The 16420-nt window shown below is 48.1% G+C and overlaps 1 protein-coding gene across 1 annotated transcript in view; it reads left to right on the plus strand.

The window, feature by feature from the left end:
- The window catches only part of SIDT1 (SID1 transmembrane family member 1), a 39369-nt gene extending 31081 nt beyond the window's left edge, over positions 1–8288 (plus strand). Inside the window, exons 17-25 of the mRNA XM_066341029.1 lie at positions 493–610; positions 987–1123; positions 2719–2827; positions 3987–4063; positions 5171–5217; positions 5963–6068; positions 6364–6474; positions 7175–7288; positions 7698–8288. Of these exons, the coding sequence (XP_066197126.1) occupies positions 493–610; positions 987–1123; positions 2719–2827; positions 3987–4063; positions 5171–5217; positions 5963–6068; positions 6364–6474; positions 7175–7288; positions 7698–7760 (882 nt within the window). The 3' untranslated portion in view covers positions 7761–8288. The remainder of the gene's footprint in view (positions 1–492; positions 611–986; positions 1124–2718; positions 2828–3986; positions 4064–5170; positions 5218–5962; positions 6069–6363; positions 6475–7174; positions 7289–7697) is intronic.
- The last annotated feature ends 8132 nt before the right edge of the window (positions 8289–16420 follow it).

Consider the following 16420-nt stretch of genomic DNA (forward strand, 5'->3'; position numbering starts at 1 on the left):
GTTCTCATGAGCATTTGCCATGCTAATTCCTCAGGTAAAGGCATTAGCAGTAGTAAGGGTGTGCTGCTTGTGGTTTTCAGGCGAAATCTTGGCCAAATTGTGATGGAAATGGCTTCTCACATTGGCTGATGGGCTCTGCTCAGGTGCTTCTAAGACCCTACTGACCACAAGAGCAATTCTGGTCAGTCCTCTCTCAGTTTTGGGCAGGCAGGATGTAGCCTGGCAGGAGGTACAGGACAGAGATTTGCAGTCTCTTGATGTCAGTACCAAGACACTGAGGTCTTAAGATCAGAACTTCCAGCGTGATTAGCTTAGGTTTGCTGCCTGCGGATTCACCTGGCTATGCCATGTGGTTGCACACAAGACACTGTGCGGTACTGGTGACTGAAGGACTTGTCTAGGAGTTAGGAGGGATGAAGTGATGGAGAATGGGAGTGTGCCTGTGATCAGGACACTTGGGGGCACTCACTATACAGCTCTGCTCTCTTCTAGGACTATGGGATCCCAAAGCATTTTGGTCTTTTTTATGCTATGGGCATTGCTCTGATGATGGAAGGGGTGCTCAGTGCCTGTTACCACGTCTGCCCTAATTACTCCAATTTCCAGTTTGGTAAGCTGAGTTTCCTTTCTCCTTTTGAGCTGAAGTTAGGATTTGCCATTTTCTGTCTCTTGCTGAGTTGCTGATGTTTCCCACCTCTCTACCCTTGCAAGTCTCCCTAGAGCTTGCCTGCTTTAAAGCTCAATCAGGAGGTTGTGATGCCCCGTAGGCACTTATTTTCTGATCCCCTTTAGTTTTTGTTGCCTCAGAGCACAGAATATGTGCTGCTGCAAGGTGGCAAAGCACACAGTGCTGTCCAGGGTAATGCAGCAGCAGGGCCAAACCCAAGGCTAGCAGGCACAGATCCCTGATGCTTTCTGTGCCCTTGGAGCAGCTTTCTGGGACCACTGGCAGTAGTTTGCACTGTTGCTGTTGTGTCCCTCCACAGACACCTCCTTCATGTACATGATTGCTGGACTGTGCATGCTCAAGCTCTACCAGACCCGGCACCCTGACATCAATGCCAGCGCCTACTCCGCCTATGCCTCGTTTGCTGTGGTCATCTCCCTGGCTGTCCTTGGAGTGGTATGGCTCCCTCTTGTTCTGCTGCTTCTATGGGAAGGAGGTGGCATGGCTGGGAACGTGGTTTAGGTGTGAAAATGACTGGGAAAAGCAGCAGTAGGATAACAGTGTGTTAAGCAGCTGTTAGCATTTGAATTCTCAGTTTCGCTGGGCTTTCCTCCTTCCTTCCCCTGAGCATTCAGGTAGGAGGAGAGCAGAACAGTTGCCTCTAGGTGGGTTCTTTTTATGAGCTTTGCCCACCACATGCCAGCCTTCTCAAGAGGAGGAAATCATCATCCAGATATACATGTCCAAGCACACAGATGGTCTTCCTGTGGTGTGATTCACACTGGAAGAAAGAGGGGTGAGGCTGGCTGGGCTTCCAAGACAGGTATCTTATACCTGGTTCCTTGTGCCTATTTCTCCCCTTTGGAATACACCATGTTGTTTGTCACAGCTCTTGCAGTTGATTTCCTGTCTCTGGAGAGGACCAGGGCTAATGTCTTGGGGACTCTCAGGAAAATTCTTGGTGTACCTGCCTATGGAAAGGCACTGGAGCAGAAGCTACAAGCAACCTTGGAGGTGTCTGCTTCACTTCTTTTGAAGGACTCATTTTCATTCATCAGTAACCAGGCAAAATCCATGGAGTTCTTGCTCTGAACTAGCAGTTAGATCCCAGTGGGCTGTTAGCTTCTCACTATGACATAATGCAGAGGTCTCTGTTTACAAGACTGTCTGTGGGATAAGGCATGCAGGAGGAGCTGGTGACCTTGAGGCTTCCCAAGAATCTCTTGATAGGTGTGGTAGATCTCCACAAGGTTCAAAACACTGAGACTTCATTATGGGTTGCTCTGTCTTCTTTTGTGGGATGCTTTGAAGCTGTTCAGCATAGCTTGAAAGCAGCATGTCTCCCTTGTTCCATTCATGGAGAGGTGGCTTTTCTGCCTGCTTTTTGGTGTGTGGGTTTTTTTTCTCTGTCCACTCAAAGTGAAAATTTCAGGCGAGTGCTTTGCCCCAGGGTAGGGAAGTGGTCACAGCCTGATGGCAGATCAGAGTTTCTGGACTCCTTAGTGTATGAATGAAACATTAGGATTTTAATGTAGCATTAACCTCTTCTTGCAGGTTACTTCCAGTCCTTAAATAAAATGAAAATGCACCATAGGAGGAATTGCCTGCAGAGCAGTTCTGTCCTTTTTGGTCTACTTCAGTGCAGCTGTTAAAGTAATTGTTGGTTCCCTGACTGCCTTTGTAAAAATCCACCTCCTGGCCAGAGAGCTGCTGCCCAGCTCAGCAGAGAGCTTGCCTGGCCTTGGAGTCCCTGCATTTCTGCTCCCTGGGCCAGCTGCTGTCCATCCAGTCTTGTCTAAAGGGGGCATTCAGAAAGAATGGTCTCCTCTTGTCTTGGTTTGGTAACCCCCAACACCTCTCCAGGATGCTGAGCTCATCTTTTTTTTCTGGAATTTGTTTTGAATTTGTAGATATGTTTTCTGGTTGGAAGATTTAGGGGTTTTTTCCTGTGTTTAGTGAGGTTGTTTAATGTCCCATGGTGATTCAGGACAGGAAAGGATTGACCTGCTGAAAGAGGGTTCAGTTTACTTTAAAAATGTCGTTGCTTTCAGGTGTTTGGGAAAAATGACGTGTGGTTCTGGGTTATTTTCTCAATGATCCACGTTTTGGCCTCACTGGCTCTCAGCACCCAGATCTACTACATGGGGCGCTTCAAGATCGGTGAGTGCTGTGACCAAACCATCTCCTCCTGGGTGTATCTTGTCCTCACCTGCCTGTGCAGCACAGTCCTGTGGCCCCTCTTTTGGGCTGCCCTGTCCTCTCATCCTTCTGATGCTTTCCTGGCCTCTGAAGTCCTTGTGCTGCTTCCAGGAGCAGTGGGAATCAGCAGGAGCTGTGTAGCTCTGTGGTGGCAGCACTGCTGGGCTCTGGGGGAGCCGCCCTTCAGCTGCAGTTCTCCCTTGTGCTGTGCTCAGAGGGGTCACCTACACCCTGTCACAGGGTGAGGGGGACAGGGTCTGCTGGGGATCCTGGCTCTTGTGCTCTGCTTATAAACCTATTTCTTCTTCCTCTTCTGCCCCTGTCTGCCTCAGACGGCCCTGACTCAGGTAACTGTCCACAGCTTTCCTTTTTCCCTATTGAACTGATTGTGCTGAGGTGTAGCAGCCAGGGATTTCATGGATGTGTGTGGGGAGGCAGGATCGTGTGCCACCTGGGGTCAGCTCTAGGGAAGTGAAACCGGTTTGTCAGCAGCACTGGCAGTCCTGTTCCTTGGAAGGAAGGGACTGATCCAGCACAGGAGAGCTCAGATCTTGGTGCAGGAGCCTTTTCAAGCTCTCTGTTGTGGCTAAAGGGGAACGTGTGTATTCATGCATGTTTGTCCATCCCCACTGCCACTGATGGCTCTGCAGTGAAGCTTCTGCAGTGATTTTGAGAGCAGGAGTGTCTTGAATGTGCTTTGCCCTTCTAGGACCCTCTAAAGCCTGTGGGATCTGTTTCTGCTGTTTTCCCTGCTCTGGCAGCTTGTTCCATGGAAGGTGCTTTTCTCCACTCCTGCATACACACACCTCTCTTCCAGAGATGGGGTTGCAAAGCCAGGCTCTTTACACATACAGGCAGGGCCTGTGTGAATTCTGGGCAGTGCTGGTGTAGAGAAGATTTTTAAATTTATCTTCGTCCTAACCTGTTGTTCTGGCCAGTTGCCATCTATGTCCTGTCGTGGATGCCTTTCCACAGCACAGACTGTTTCCAGAGGGCAAAACATGAATCCATGACCCTTTGGGTTCTCTGTTGTCAGCTGGTGGGTGTCAGCTTCTTCCTCAGAGGCATTTTAGAGTTCGCTGTGCTGGCTGTTCTGGCTCTTTATCCTCTCCTTTGACAGACGTGGGCATATTTCGGCGAGCAGTGATGGTGCTGTACACGGACTGTATCCAGCAGTGCAGCCGACCAATGTACATGGTAGGTGACTTCTCACCCCAGCACCTCTCAACAACTCCTCACTTCTTTAGGCAATGTGCAGAGGAAAGAGGTGGGGCTGTTTGAAAAAGTGATGGTCCTGGCTTGCCTTGTTCTCCTTTCCCCCAAAGTGGCTGGGTAAGTGTAGGTCTGTGCTGGAGTGGTTTACCCCCAGCCTCCAGGCCTCCACTGATCTCAGCCTCGGTGAATAAAACATCAGGGCAAAGGTGATACAAGCGTGACAGGATTTTGCCTTTGCACTTGCTCTCTGGGAGCACCCATTCAGAGGGGCAGGTACGAGGCTCTGCACAGCGCAGCCTCTCTGGGGAAGGTTGCAGCTATTTTGGGTCTGTGGCTTAAGCAAAAGCTATTGCTATTTCTGCAGCACCTCAGGGCAGTTAGCAAAAAAGTTAAGAAAAGGTGGCTATTACTTTGTGTCCCACTGATTGCTTTCTCCTTAGCAAAGAGTGCTAATTAGGGCTTGAAGCCACATGGAGTTTTTATCCATGAGCATCCTTTTTCTTAACTTTTTATTTATTCTCCCATCTCTGAGTAAGCAAACTTGGTCCACTCAGGCATGAAGTAAGCCTAGCCAGCCTGAAACAGCTACATCATGAAAGCAGCTGTAAGCATAAATGCACATGCCTCACAAATATAATCCTTCTGCCTGCTGTTCTTTCAGTGCTTCCCCAGCTAATGGTGAGGTGGCAAAAAAAAAAAAAAATGGCTCCCTGAATATATTCAGGATGCTGTCCAAAGCTTCCCCTGCTATCTCTTTCAAGCACATCCTTACTCTCTGCAGTAATTCTTTTGTAAAACAGTGGGAGGGAAGGAATCTAACTAGGGAAACAGTAGAAGCAGTCAGAGCATTCGGAGAACCTCTTGAGGTTAATCCCTTAAGTGCTGAGCTTGTCCTTTTTTTAGATGTTTTGTCTCCTTGAAACATTTTTTTAAAATTGAGGGTCAGAGCAGTTTCCATCTGATAAAAGCTCCCACAGAGCCAGGTGTTTGGACTTGAAATCCTCACATAATGCTCTCCTGAATTTCTGAGGCAAAGGCCTTTTTGTATGCTCTTTTCATTTCATATGATCATCAGTGTCTTTTCTCCAGGATAGGATGGTGCTGCTCATTGTTGGGAACCTGGTCAACTGGTCGTTGTAAGTACTGGCATGTTGGTGCTGTTTGTGTTTGTGCATGGGCAGCAGGATTTGGTACTGGGACAGGGTGGCCTGGAGTGATGGGGAGATACAGCAGTCTGTGCAGTAATCCTGGGCTGGGGCCCTTTGACATGTTTTGGCAGGCAGGCTGATCTGAGGGTGGTAGGCAGATCCATGGGATGCAGAATGCAGCATTTCAGCTGGAGGTGTCTCATGTTTGAGGGAGCTTGTGCAGGGCTGCCCTGGTACTCTGCTGCTGTGTAGTGCTTCCCTGGGAGAAGGAGCTAGGATGTCTCTGGCACAGACAAGGTGCAGGAGACCTGGCAGACACTCAGTCACAAAGCATGGCTGAGCAGTAACTGCATGGGAGGGATCAGCTCATGGATGAGACCTAAAATCATTGCCCCAGGCTCTTTTCACTAAATTTGCTTCTCAGGGACATGCCTTCTACCAAGTGTACAGGTCTAGGGCCAGCTCCTACCAAGTGACATGTGTTTGGCCACAGGGTGTAAGGAATCCAGGGGCCTTGCCTGTCCACTGGGTCTCCAGTTGCTTCAGCAGCTGACCATGGCTAAATTTCCTTGGCAAACAGTGCATTTCCTCCAGGGAATTGGGAAGCCGTGGCACTGGTGCTGTGTCTTGCAGTCCTGGCAGGGAATAGAACAGTGTGTGGCTATCAGTTTTGAGGATGTACCTGTCCCCAGTGAAAGAAGCTGCCTGATGTCCCTTCTATCCTCTCTCTCAGTGCTATCTTTGGGCTGGTGTATCGGCCCAGAGACTTTGCCTCCTACATACTGGGAATCTTCATCTGTAACCTGCTGCTGTATCTGGCCTTCTACATCATCATGAAGGTAACAAGAGGCAGCTGTAGCTGTCTTTGAGGCCACTGTCTCCAAAGGGAAAAGGAATGGGCCGTGTTTTCTAGCTGCAGTTTGGGTTCTTGTTGTGCTGCAGAGGGACCTTTGTGGGCCTCTGGGTGGGACAGGGTGTTGTGGATGGATGGTGTGTAGCCATTTCAGGGTTGGCTGGGCTGTGTCTTTGGGGGGTGGGGAGCCCCTCTCAGATGCAGATGGTACAGGTTGGTTTGTGAGCCCTGTGCATGGCTCTGTCCCCTGAGAAGAAATCAGGCTGTGTCCCTGTCTGCAGCTCCGCAGCTCTGAAAAGCTCCTGCCCATCCCCATGTTCTGCATTGTGGCCACAGCAGTGGTGTGGGCAGCTGCCCTCTACTTCTTCTTCCAGACCCTCAGCAGCTGGGAGGTAAATTTCCCTTTTACTGTTCTTCTGTCCATTTCTTTCTTGTCATCTTTCCTTTCTGATGTTTGTTTTGCACAAAAAAAGGCTCTGGAGAAGAGTCTTGGGCTGCTCATGGGGAGGGAGCTGAAACTCATTTAGCAGACTTGTGAAGGGGGCATGGGAAGCTGTGCTGAGCCAAAAATGACTGTAGCTGTGTAGAGGGTATTTATAACCAGGTGATCTGGAGGTGACTGGTCTTTCCTAGAGGACAAAGGAGGAGCTGGGGATCTGGAAGGACAACTGGTAAAATCCTGACCAGTGCTGGTGGAAGACATCCAGATAGCCACCTGGGGTCAGCATGCCTGGGCTTGTTAGGGCTCTTGGTGACCTGGGAGGCCATTAAATCGTGACTGAGTGCCTTCTAACAGGATATCACATCCATCTCCATGGAAATGAGGGTCTTCGTGCCACATGGTCTGCAAGGCTGTGCAACTTGCACTGTGCAGGACCTCAGATGTGGAGACCAGAGGGTTCCTCTTGCATGTGGGTTGTGGTCGCAGATCCATTTTGAGGTCCAACTATAATGTGTTGTTTCTGGCCTGCCCTTGCCACAGTTCTGGCCTGGATCCTGCTTGGAGGGTTAAGACAGGGTGATCCCTATAGGGTGTAGCAAGGGCCCAGCAGGGGTGGATCTCATTTCCTGACCCTCTGCCTGCCTTCCTAGGAGACTCCAGCAGAGTCCCGGGAAAAGAACCGGCCGTGCATCCTGCTGGGATTCTTTGATGACCACGATGTCTGGCACTTCCTCTCAGCAGCTGCCTTGTTCTTCTCCTTCCTGGTGAGTCCTGCTGAGCCTCTCACTCTGCTGGATGGCCTTACCCTCTCCTTTCCTCTTGCTCCCCTCCCACACGGACCTCTGACTGCTCCAGAATTCCAGAGAAGTGCCCCAAGTCCTCTGCTTGGCTCTACCTCCAGCCATTCTTCACAGTGGGATGCTCCTTGTCAGTGGGATCAGAGATCAGGCTTTCTCCTTTACCATATTTCTCTCCCAGTGCCTCTTGGCCTCAAATTCCCTCTGGGGCTGTGGGTCACACAGCTGTTGTGGGGAAGCTGAGGAGCTGCTGCTGTGACCAAGGACTCGTGGATTTGTGAATACCTCCCATAAAGGCAAAGCCTGAAGGTCTGAAAGGAAGCCCCCTCCTCCCTGGCCAGCAAGATCTGAATGTGGCTTGCACTTTCCTCCTCAGGTCCTGCTGACCCTGGACGATGACCTGGATACGGTGCGCAGGGACAAGATCCCAGTGTTCTGAGTCCCCGGGGACAGGGGCGCAGAGGTGTCCCAAACCGCTCAGCCAAAGGCACTGGGCCACCGGTGTCTGTGGAGAATGAGCCTGCTTCCATGGCCAACAGCCCAGCGGGAGCAGGGGAACTGGATCCCGTGTGAAGGGGTGCTGTGGCAGCTGAGGTGGGACCAGGGGGAAGACGATGTTACTCCTTTCCTGCCGCATCTTCTGAGGCAGGCTTGATCCAGAGGCCCAGGCCAGTGCACAGCCCTCTGGCTTGTGGGTGCAGTGGGTGCTGGAGCCAGTTAGGGAGGAGGAAACAGGAGGGAAGCATGTTAGAGACCTTTGCTTCCCTTCCTTCCTGCTGATGTGCTCCACTACCTCTTTGGTGACCAGGCTTGAGAAGTGCCATGCAAATCTTCCTGCACAGGGAGCTGATGCCCGCTCCCTGCAGTCTGCTGCCCTCGTAGAGTCCCTTCAGCAGCACAGGGAGAGCATTTGGTTCCTGTACTGCAACAGCCGAGGGAGCAAAGGACTCCAAATGGAGGTGGTAGTGAGGAGGACTGTGGTTTTTTTTTTCCTCTTTGTGTTGGAGATTCCTTCGGTAGCTGGTGGGGAGCCACGGTAACAGGGCTGCAGCGTTGGTGGGAGGTGGTGAACCAGAGCTGTCTGTGAGGGCTCTGCCAGACTCAGAGCCTCCTACCTTACTCTCTTGCAGCCTCTCTGTCGCTGCTGTTGAACAGCCACACTCCCCTGGCAGCTCCAGTGCTGGCACTTGGCAGAGCGCTGCTCTCTGTCACGGCACCACAAGTGCTCTCCTCAAGCGACCCTGAGAGAGACCACACAGCAAAGCCACAGGCTCGTGTGTCAGCCCTTGGCTCCTGCTGTGTGCCTTGCCAAAGGGGCAGGGTGGAACAGGGAAGTTCTCCAGCAGCCTCAGACTTTCTCCTCTCATGAGCTTGCCTTGGATAACCTTGGCAAAGCAGGTTTCCTTATGGGCTGGGAGGGGGTGACGGAGATTTTGGGGCAGTTGGTGTTGAGCTCTTTAGCTGAAGATGTGGACCAAATTTACTTTTCCAACTTGTCTGAATCTGAAATGAGGTTTTTAATGCTTCTGCACTCTTTACAGTTTCTTAGTTATTTAAAAAAACAAGAATAAGGTGTGAATTATTTCAGGCCTTGCATCTAAAGTGGGACCTGTTTTGCTAATTTGCAATTAAAAAGTGTTTTTTGAGGCCAGCTGTCCTTTTCTTGCCTGCCTGAGCATTTTTACTTTGGTGTATGTGAATGTAGCCATGATGCAAAGGTTTCATTCCACTTCTGGTTACTAAAGCAGGTGACTGTGGTGATGTTTTACTCCAGGAGTCTGTATCTCCTTGAAGGGTTTTGCAGCAGATGGTTTTTACTTTTTTCTAAGTTGGAGTTTGTCAAGATGGTCAATAAAATGGATGTTCCTGGTTCCCTGCTGCAGGTTGATATGAATTCTTCTTGCTCCTGCTCACAGCAGCAGAGACAGCAGTCAGAGCAGAGGGGTGCCCAGTGGTGTCACACAGCTGCTGCCATCCTTGGGACTGTCACAGGCGTTTTTGGAACATAGGTGTGGATAACCTGCTTGTTCTCTTCACCAAATTGCCTTTGGAGGCTACACAGAGTAAAGAACAGATGCTCGTATTTGCCACGGTAGTCCCTTAGGCAGGGTGAGGAGAGGGCTGGAGGAGGAAGGACACAAGAGGCTGCCAGTCTTTATCTTCCCAAGTTCTGCTCTGCTGCTCAGGATAGCTATGCCAGACTGAAGAAGGACCTCTGTGCCCCCACATTTGTTCAGTTCTGGGGATGCATTCTTATATAATATACTTTCTCCCTGTGTTTTCATAATCTGTAGTCTCAGACCTCGTTCCAAGCTTGTATTTGTTTCTAGATGGGAGGCTGGTTATCTTCTCTAAATTGAAAAGTGAGGAAAAAATAATGTTGAACAGCAGTTGGAAGGCTCGACGTGGGAGGTAGAACAGCATATGGGCTTGCTGGGCTGAGCAGAGATGAGCACAGCAAGGAATGGTAAGGTGGTAGCAGGGAGAGGGAGGCTGGAGAACAGCACAGAACAAACAGAAACCCATGTCAGAATTCAATTAAATACAAGGAAAGGCACCTCAAGCCTGAGGGATGGGAGGAAGGGTTGGAATTGTCTCCCTGCTGCTTCTGCGCTTCCAGCTTGCTCCATCAATTTTTAAAATTTCCTATTAGCCTTGCCCTGCCTGCTGGGCTCTGTTTGTGCTTCAGCTCTCCCACCTCGTGGCTGCCTGCCCCCTCCATGGCTGTGGCTGCTGGGGGTCAGGCTGGGCACCTGGGCACTCTGTGCTCCCACCCAGCTGTCCCAGGCACACTTGGCTCTGCAGCCCTTGCCCCAGAAATGCAGCTTGAGTGCTGCTGTCCTTCTCCAGCCCCCTGCCCTGGGGCAGGAAGAGCAGCTTGCTGGGTATGTGGGGGACCCTCATGCCCTGATTTGCAGGGGTCATGCTATTGTTTTCTCTCCTTTCTCTGCTCATGGAGGGAGAGGGATTTATAGGGGTAAAAGCAGAGCAGCACCGTGGAATTGTGTTGGGAGGTGAGGGAGTCCTTCTGCTGCCCATGGACTGGTAGTGGAGTCGCTGCTTCCCCTGGCTGTATCCATGCTTGGGATGAGCTGCTGTCACAACTCCTGAAAGGGAAACAGTGCCACAGGCAGGGACACCTCCTACCAGAACAAGTTACTCAAACCTTCATCCAACCAGGCCTTTCTGAAGATGGTGCATCCACCACCTCTCTGGACAATCTGTTCAAGCGTTTTACCAGTCTCATTGTAAAAAAAATTCTTCCTTATATTCCATATCTTCCCTGTTTTCTTAGGAAATGTAGGTAAACTGTTCTGCCCAGTACAACTGAAAGGAGAAGGAAACAGCTTCTGTACAGCAGTAATATCCCCTCAGAGGTTAGGAAAACTACCAGAGTCATGTGAGCTGTTACAGCTCCCCCTCAAGCCTCTGGACTGGCAGAAGGGCAGCCAAGGCAGGGGGAATGCACTGCAGTGTGAAAGAGGAAGGCAGCTCCCTCATGTCCTGTTTCCCCTCCCCTGTGCTGTGACTGAACTGTACACTGGCCGTCACTGAAGGAACAAAAGGCCCTCTGTCTTTAATATTAAACTTCAGCCTTTGTTTTTAAAATTAAGACCTTCCCTAAAGGCAGTTTCCACGCCTGCAAGAATTTTGAGGTTTACACCTGAAAGGAACTGTTTCCTAGTAATTCTGTCAACTTCAGTATTGTGCAATCTCCCAAAAAAAGCCTTTACTTACCTTGCAGGGTCTCTATACTGCTCTCATCCAAACCACATCCTTTAGCTTCAAACTGTGACAAAGGAACTCTTAGACCACTTCCAAACCAATCCAAGGGGACTCTGATGAGAAGCATTTTAGAAAATGAAGTTGTATCTCAACAGTGATCGCTGTCACTGGGGCAGGGACAGCACCTGCCATGATTTTTTTAGATACTACACAATCAGTATTTATTTCTTCTGAATGATAGAATTTATATCTCCAACTAATATGGTGCATTACTCTGGTATATGCAGATAATGTACGTCAGTGGAAAACTGACTGCAAAGCTTTTATTTTTACCTCTACCTAAGAGTGAGTGGCATAGCTTTCTGTGGGAAAAGAAGCTGTACCAACAAGAACACAATATTCAATGAGTGTTTTTCTCTTTTTTTTAATAAAATACTATCATGTTCATATCTATACAAATAATTATTACAACTATTAAACAAAGTATTACATTTAACAATAGAAATCTCAGAGCTCTGAACAAGATCATGGTTTGGGATATTTACACCTGAATGCAACACATTTGTAAAAAGATGTCAAAATAAACAGAGCCAGATCTTATTTACAACTGGAAGATGATGTTCCTGTTCATTCATTATAGATTTCTACTGCAGAGTTCCTATTTTCCATTACAAAATAGTAAGGACTTTCCACTGGGACTGTATCCAAGTCATTTACAGCTGCATAAAACAGAAGCACAGCAGAATATTCTGGACTGAATATAAATAATTTACATTGTGGAGGGCAACAGCATCTTTGATTAATCTCCTGTGGCAAAATCCATACTTGCTTCCCTTCTCACAGTGAGCAGGCAGGAACAGGGTGCAACCCCCCACGAGCTCTGTTGTTTCACACTTGTGATTGCCAGAACAGCAGCACATATTGCAAACTTGGAAACCTTCTCATAAAGATACTTCTGGTGAGGCAGAAAAAAAGCCTTAAAAAAAAAAACTCTCAGAAAAACTGGTATCAGCAAATAATAAATGGTGTCTGTGTAACTGAGCAGGGCTTGCTCGCAGAGAGTATCAATTTGTATTGTCAGGACCAAAACCCTCAGCTAAATCTCACCAGTTCACAGAGTAACCATCTCACAGTGGGAATAAATAAAGCCTTGGTGCTCGGAGGTTTCCAATTTATGGATTACAGAGGCAGTAGGAAAGTGAAAACACCCTCACACAAACCTGTGTCTGCTACCCAAGCTGGATCATGGCAGTGGGAGAAGGGAAGAGCAGTAAGTGGTAACAGGTCAGGTGATGGCAAAGAATGAATCTCCTTAGAGCACTGTATCAGAAAACAAAACAAGTATGACTGATCTGGTATAAGCAGATTGAATGCTACTCTGTTTTGACAGAGGAAGTGGGATCATTATTAAAGTGATGTTTCCCTTCCTAGGGAAACAGCAAAAGATGACAGCTCTTAGCACACTCAGTCATCCAGAAACAGCGGGAGTTTGACTGAGTCCTTGAGCCAGGACTGCACAAGTACCTCAGAAAAGGTGAAAAGACAACAGGAGACCAGAAGTCATTAAATGGCCCCTCTTCTCCAGCCATGCCCTCTGCAAGTTGCCCTGCCACATCACTTGTTTCCTGCAACAGCACTACAGACACCAACCACAGCTGCACAGCAGCAGCAGCAGAGCTTTAAAGTGCAGTAGGAAATCTGTGCAAAGTTCCAGAGGCTTGGGACTAGCACCACGCTTTTTTTTTTTTTTTTTTCCTGAGAGATGCTCTCCCAGCTGGGCAGCAGCACAGAGACAAGCTGGAAGTATGAGCTGGAAAACCCATTCCAGTAAGGCTCAGCCCCCAGCTCAAATCACTTCAGTTCTCATTTTCTTTAACTGTTCCTAAATGAGGTCCTTTCTCTCAGGAAAAAGTTATATTAACACATTCCTATTTTATTGCCTGCTTTCAATTAGTCTATCTCTGCTCCTGCTCTCCTAGGCTGTTTAAGGGATTAATTTGGACTACACTGACATATATGCAATCCAGCCCAATATTATTTACTAATGTTTGTTGAAATCATTTAGGCCAAGCTGAAACACAGCCACACAATGCCTCTCAGCTGTGGCAGTCCCACCTCAGTTAGTGCCCAACTTTTCCTTTCCACCGCTGATTTTTCTAAATTAAGCAGTACTGGGGTTTTTTTTTCCTTCATTCAAAGCAAATAAAAACCCCATGTAAGTAACCATCAAAAAAAAGTATTATGGAAGAGAAAATGCCATTCTCAGGCTAAAAAAACCACAGCTAAACCCACAAAATCTTTTCCAAGTGTATCTTGAAAAACAAAGAAACTGTTAATTGCTGGGTAGTCCTCAGGAGAAAAAGAAAATTGATGTCATCGATGCTTGCTGAAAAAATGTATTTGCCTGTCAAGTGGTTTTCATAACAAACCAGAATCATTCCATCTGCAGAAGCTCCTTTTTCAAATGGCCCTCTCCAAGCACAGATCCAGGTACAGTGAGCCTTATCAACCTGACAGCTAAGTACAACAGGTTCAGCAGGAGGGGAAAGGAAAACTGAAGAAAAGAAGGACTCCTAAGATGTAGCATTTGCTCCTCTTCCTGAGAGCAGAGCCTGAGGCCCTGGGGAAGGACTGAGACACCGACATGGCAGTGCCACAAACTGACCTACAAAACTAAGTGCAAGAAGCCTGGTGGATGTGGAACGGCAGGCGGGATTAGTTTACATGACAAGGAAAACACCAAACAATAATTAAAAACTAACAGAAATTTAACACCTAATCTCCTCTCTTCTGATGTGAAATACCCAGTCCCTCACTGTTCCTCCTGAAGGCAAAAGAGCATGAACATGAGAGAAGCTGAAACCCAAAAGCTGCTCTCAGACCACAGGACCAGGCCAGGTTCAACATTCAAAGCCCATATTGGGCAGTCGATTACACCAAAAGGCTACACAACAGACCCAGGTTTTCTTTAATTAAAGTTACCAGTTATTTCTTTAATTAAAGTTACCAGTAATTAAAGTTAGTGGCCAGTCAGCAGTATAACTATCAGAATTTGGATGAATGTGTTGATATGAGGCCCTCAGAGAGGTCTGCCTACCTTTCTTGTCACAGCAGTCTCCTGATCCCACACTGACACCACAGGACCGTTTAGTGTCACTTACAGCATGTAAAGAGACTCACACAGAACTTCAACAGAAATTGCCACATTCAGGGAGGGGAAAGAAATTATATTTCTCCATCCTAGTCTCATCAGGTTTCAGAAAGAGGCCTGAGAAAGATGACAAAAATGCCCTGTCACAAGAGAATACAATCCTCCAGAGAAGACCAAGGGTCACACAGTAAGTGCTTCTCAGCCACACACTGAAAAATCATGCAGGTCCTCCAAAATTGTGCATTTCCTGCAAAATCCCAACAGTCTCTGTATGGCTGAAATGCCTGTGCTGTGATTCTCTGCACTGCAGGCATCCTGTGAGCAAGGAGGAGCTGGTTTTGGTTGTCTTTGTAAACAGAAAGGGAGGATAAGAAAGTTACTGACAGTTACTGCCTCTTCAGAAAATGATGTGCAGTATGGGAAAAAAATAAAATCAGCTGACATATTCTATTGTGAATACTCAGAACTGCATTTAACCTTGAAACAACAGCAGTAAATATGGAGGAATAAGAAAATAGAACAGGCATTTCAGTTGAAAGGGACCTATAGTGATCATCCACTCCAGCTGCCTGGAGTGCCTCCATCCACTTCGGGACTGAGCATGTTGTCCAAATGCCTCTTAAACATGCACCTTTCTAGCAAGCCTGTTCCAGTGTCTGACCACCCTCCTGGTAAAGAAATATTTCGCATGTTCAGTCTGAACCTCCCTTAGTGCTCCTTTGAGCCATTTCCATGTGTCCTGTCAGTGGATCCCAGGGAAAAGAGATCAGCACCTCCCTCTGCACTTCCCCTGTCAGGGAGCCGCAGAGAGCAAGGAGGCTGACTGTCTATATCCAGATCCCTCTCCAAAGCATCTGTCAACAGCATCTCCAAGTTTGGTATCATCAGCAAATTTGCCGTGATGTGTTCAGCTCCTGTATCCAGATCAGTGATAAATGCATCAGATAGAACTGGCCCTGGAACTGAGCCCCAAGCAACACTGCTGGTGACCAGGTGCCAGCCAGACATAGCCCCATTAACTCAGAGACCTCTGCCCCTCAGCCAGTTCTTCACCCAGCACACCATGAACTTGTTAATCCCACAGCTGAACAGCTTGTCCAGATGGATGCTGTAAGGGACAGTATCCAAAGCAATACTAAAATGCAGAAAAATTACATCCACTGCCTTCCCTTCACCCACTAGGTGGGTGACCTTATCACAGAGAAGTATCAAATTACAGGACTTTAACTTTGTGAACCCATGATGCCCGTGTCTGACGGCTGCATTATTCCTTAAACTCCTTTCAACAGTACCCAGTGTAATATCCACAAATTTTCCAAGAACCCAGACTCTCACAGTCTGTAGCTCCCTGTGTTCTTCCCTCATGCCTTTTCTGTAGATTTGGACAACATTGGCTACCTTCCTGTCAGCAGGAACCTGTCCAGACTCCCAGGTCTTTTGTAGATGATCAAGCAGTGTCCTGCTGTATGTCCTGCATGCTCCTTCAGTACTCTGGGATGAGTCTTATCTGGCCAAGTGGACCTGTAGACATTCAAGCATTGCAACAGCTTTAAGTTTGTAAGCTCTGGAGAGTTTTCATAGACATCATAAAGTAGTGCCATTTTCCCAGCAGAGGAAACTAATGGTTTTCTGTGAACGTCTGGAATGATGAGCAGGATTATCATCTTTTATATAAAGTCCTAGAAGCCAGGGCTTATTTTTTTCACTAGTTTGTCTTGAAAGCCAAGCCCATTGCCACACACACAATCCCATTCAAAGAGAGCAAGAATGGAGGCGTTTGCTTCCCCTCCTCAAAGACCAGAAAAGTGTGTAATGCAGAGTGGCTGCTGCTTCAATCCCCATCCTTTCCATCCAGAACCCATGGAACAGTCACTGTTACGGAACTCACCTCATCACCTGCAGCAGACCCTTTGAGACTTACTGCACTACAGACACCCTCAGGTCACACCCAGACCTGCAGTTGGCTTAGTTGGTTTGAGGCTGAGAACTGACTCATTCCTGACCCCAGCATGTGGTGACTGCACTGTGGCAGAGAGAAACTGCCTTGCTGTGAACTGAAATACACAATTACTTACAAGGAACAGAGAACTGATGCATCACTTAGATTCAGTGTCTTAAGATAAGCTCCACCTGAATTAAATCATGATGCCAGGCAGAAAGGGACCTGGGGGTACTAGTGACAGCTGACTGAACATGAGCCAGTAGTGTGCCCAGGTGGCCAA

This window comes from Sylvia atricapilla, chromosome 2 (genome assembly GCF_009819655.1).
Source record: "Sylvia atricapilla isolate bSylAtr1 chromosome 2, bSylAtr1.pri, whole genome shotgun sequence".
NCBI lineage: Eukaryota > Metazoa > Chordata > Aves > Passeriformes > Sylviidae > Sylvia > Sylvia atricapilla.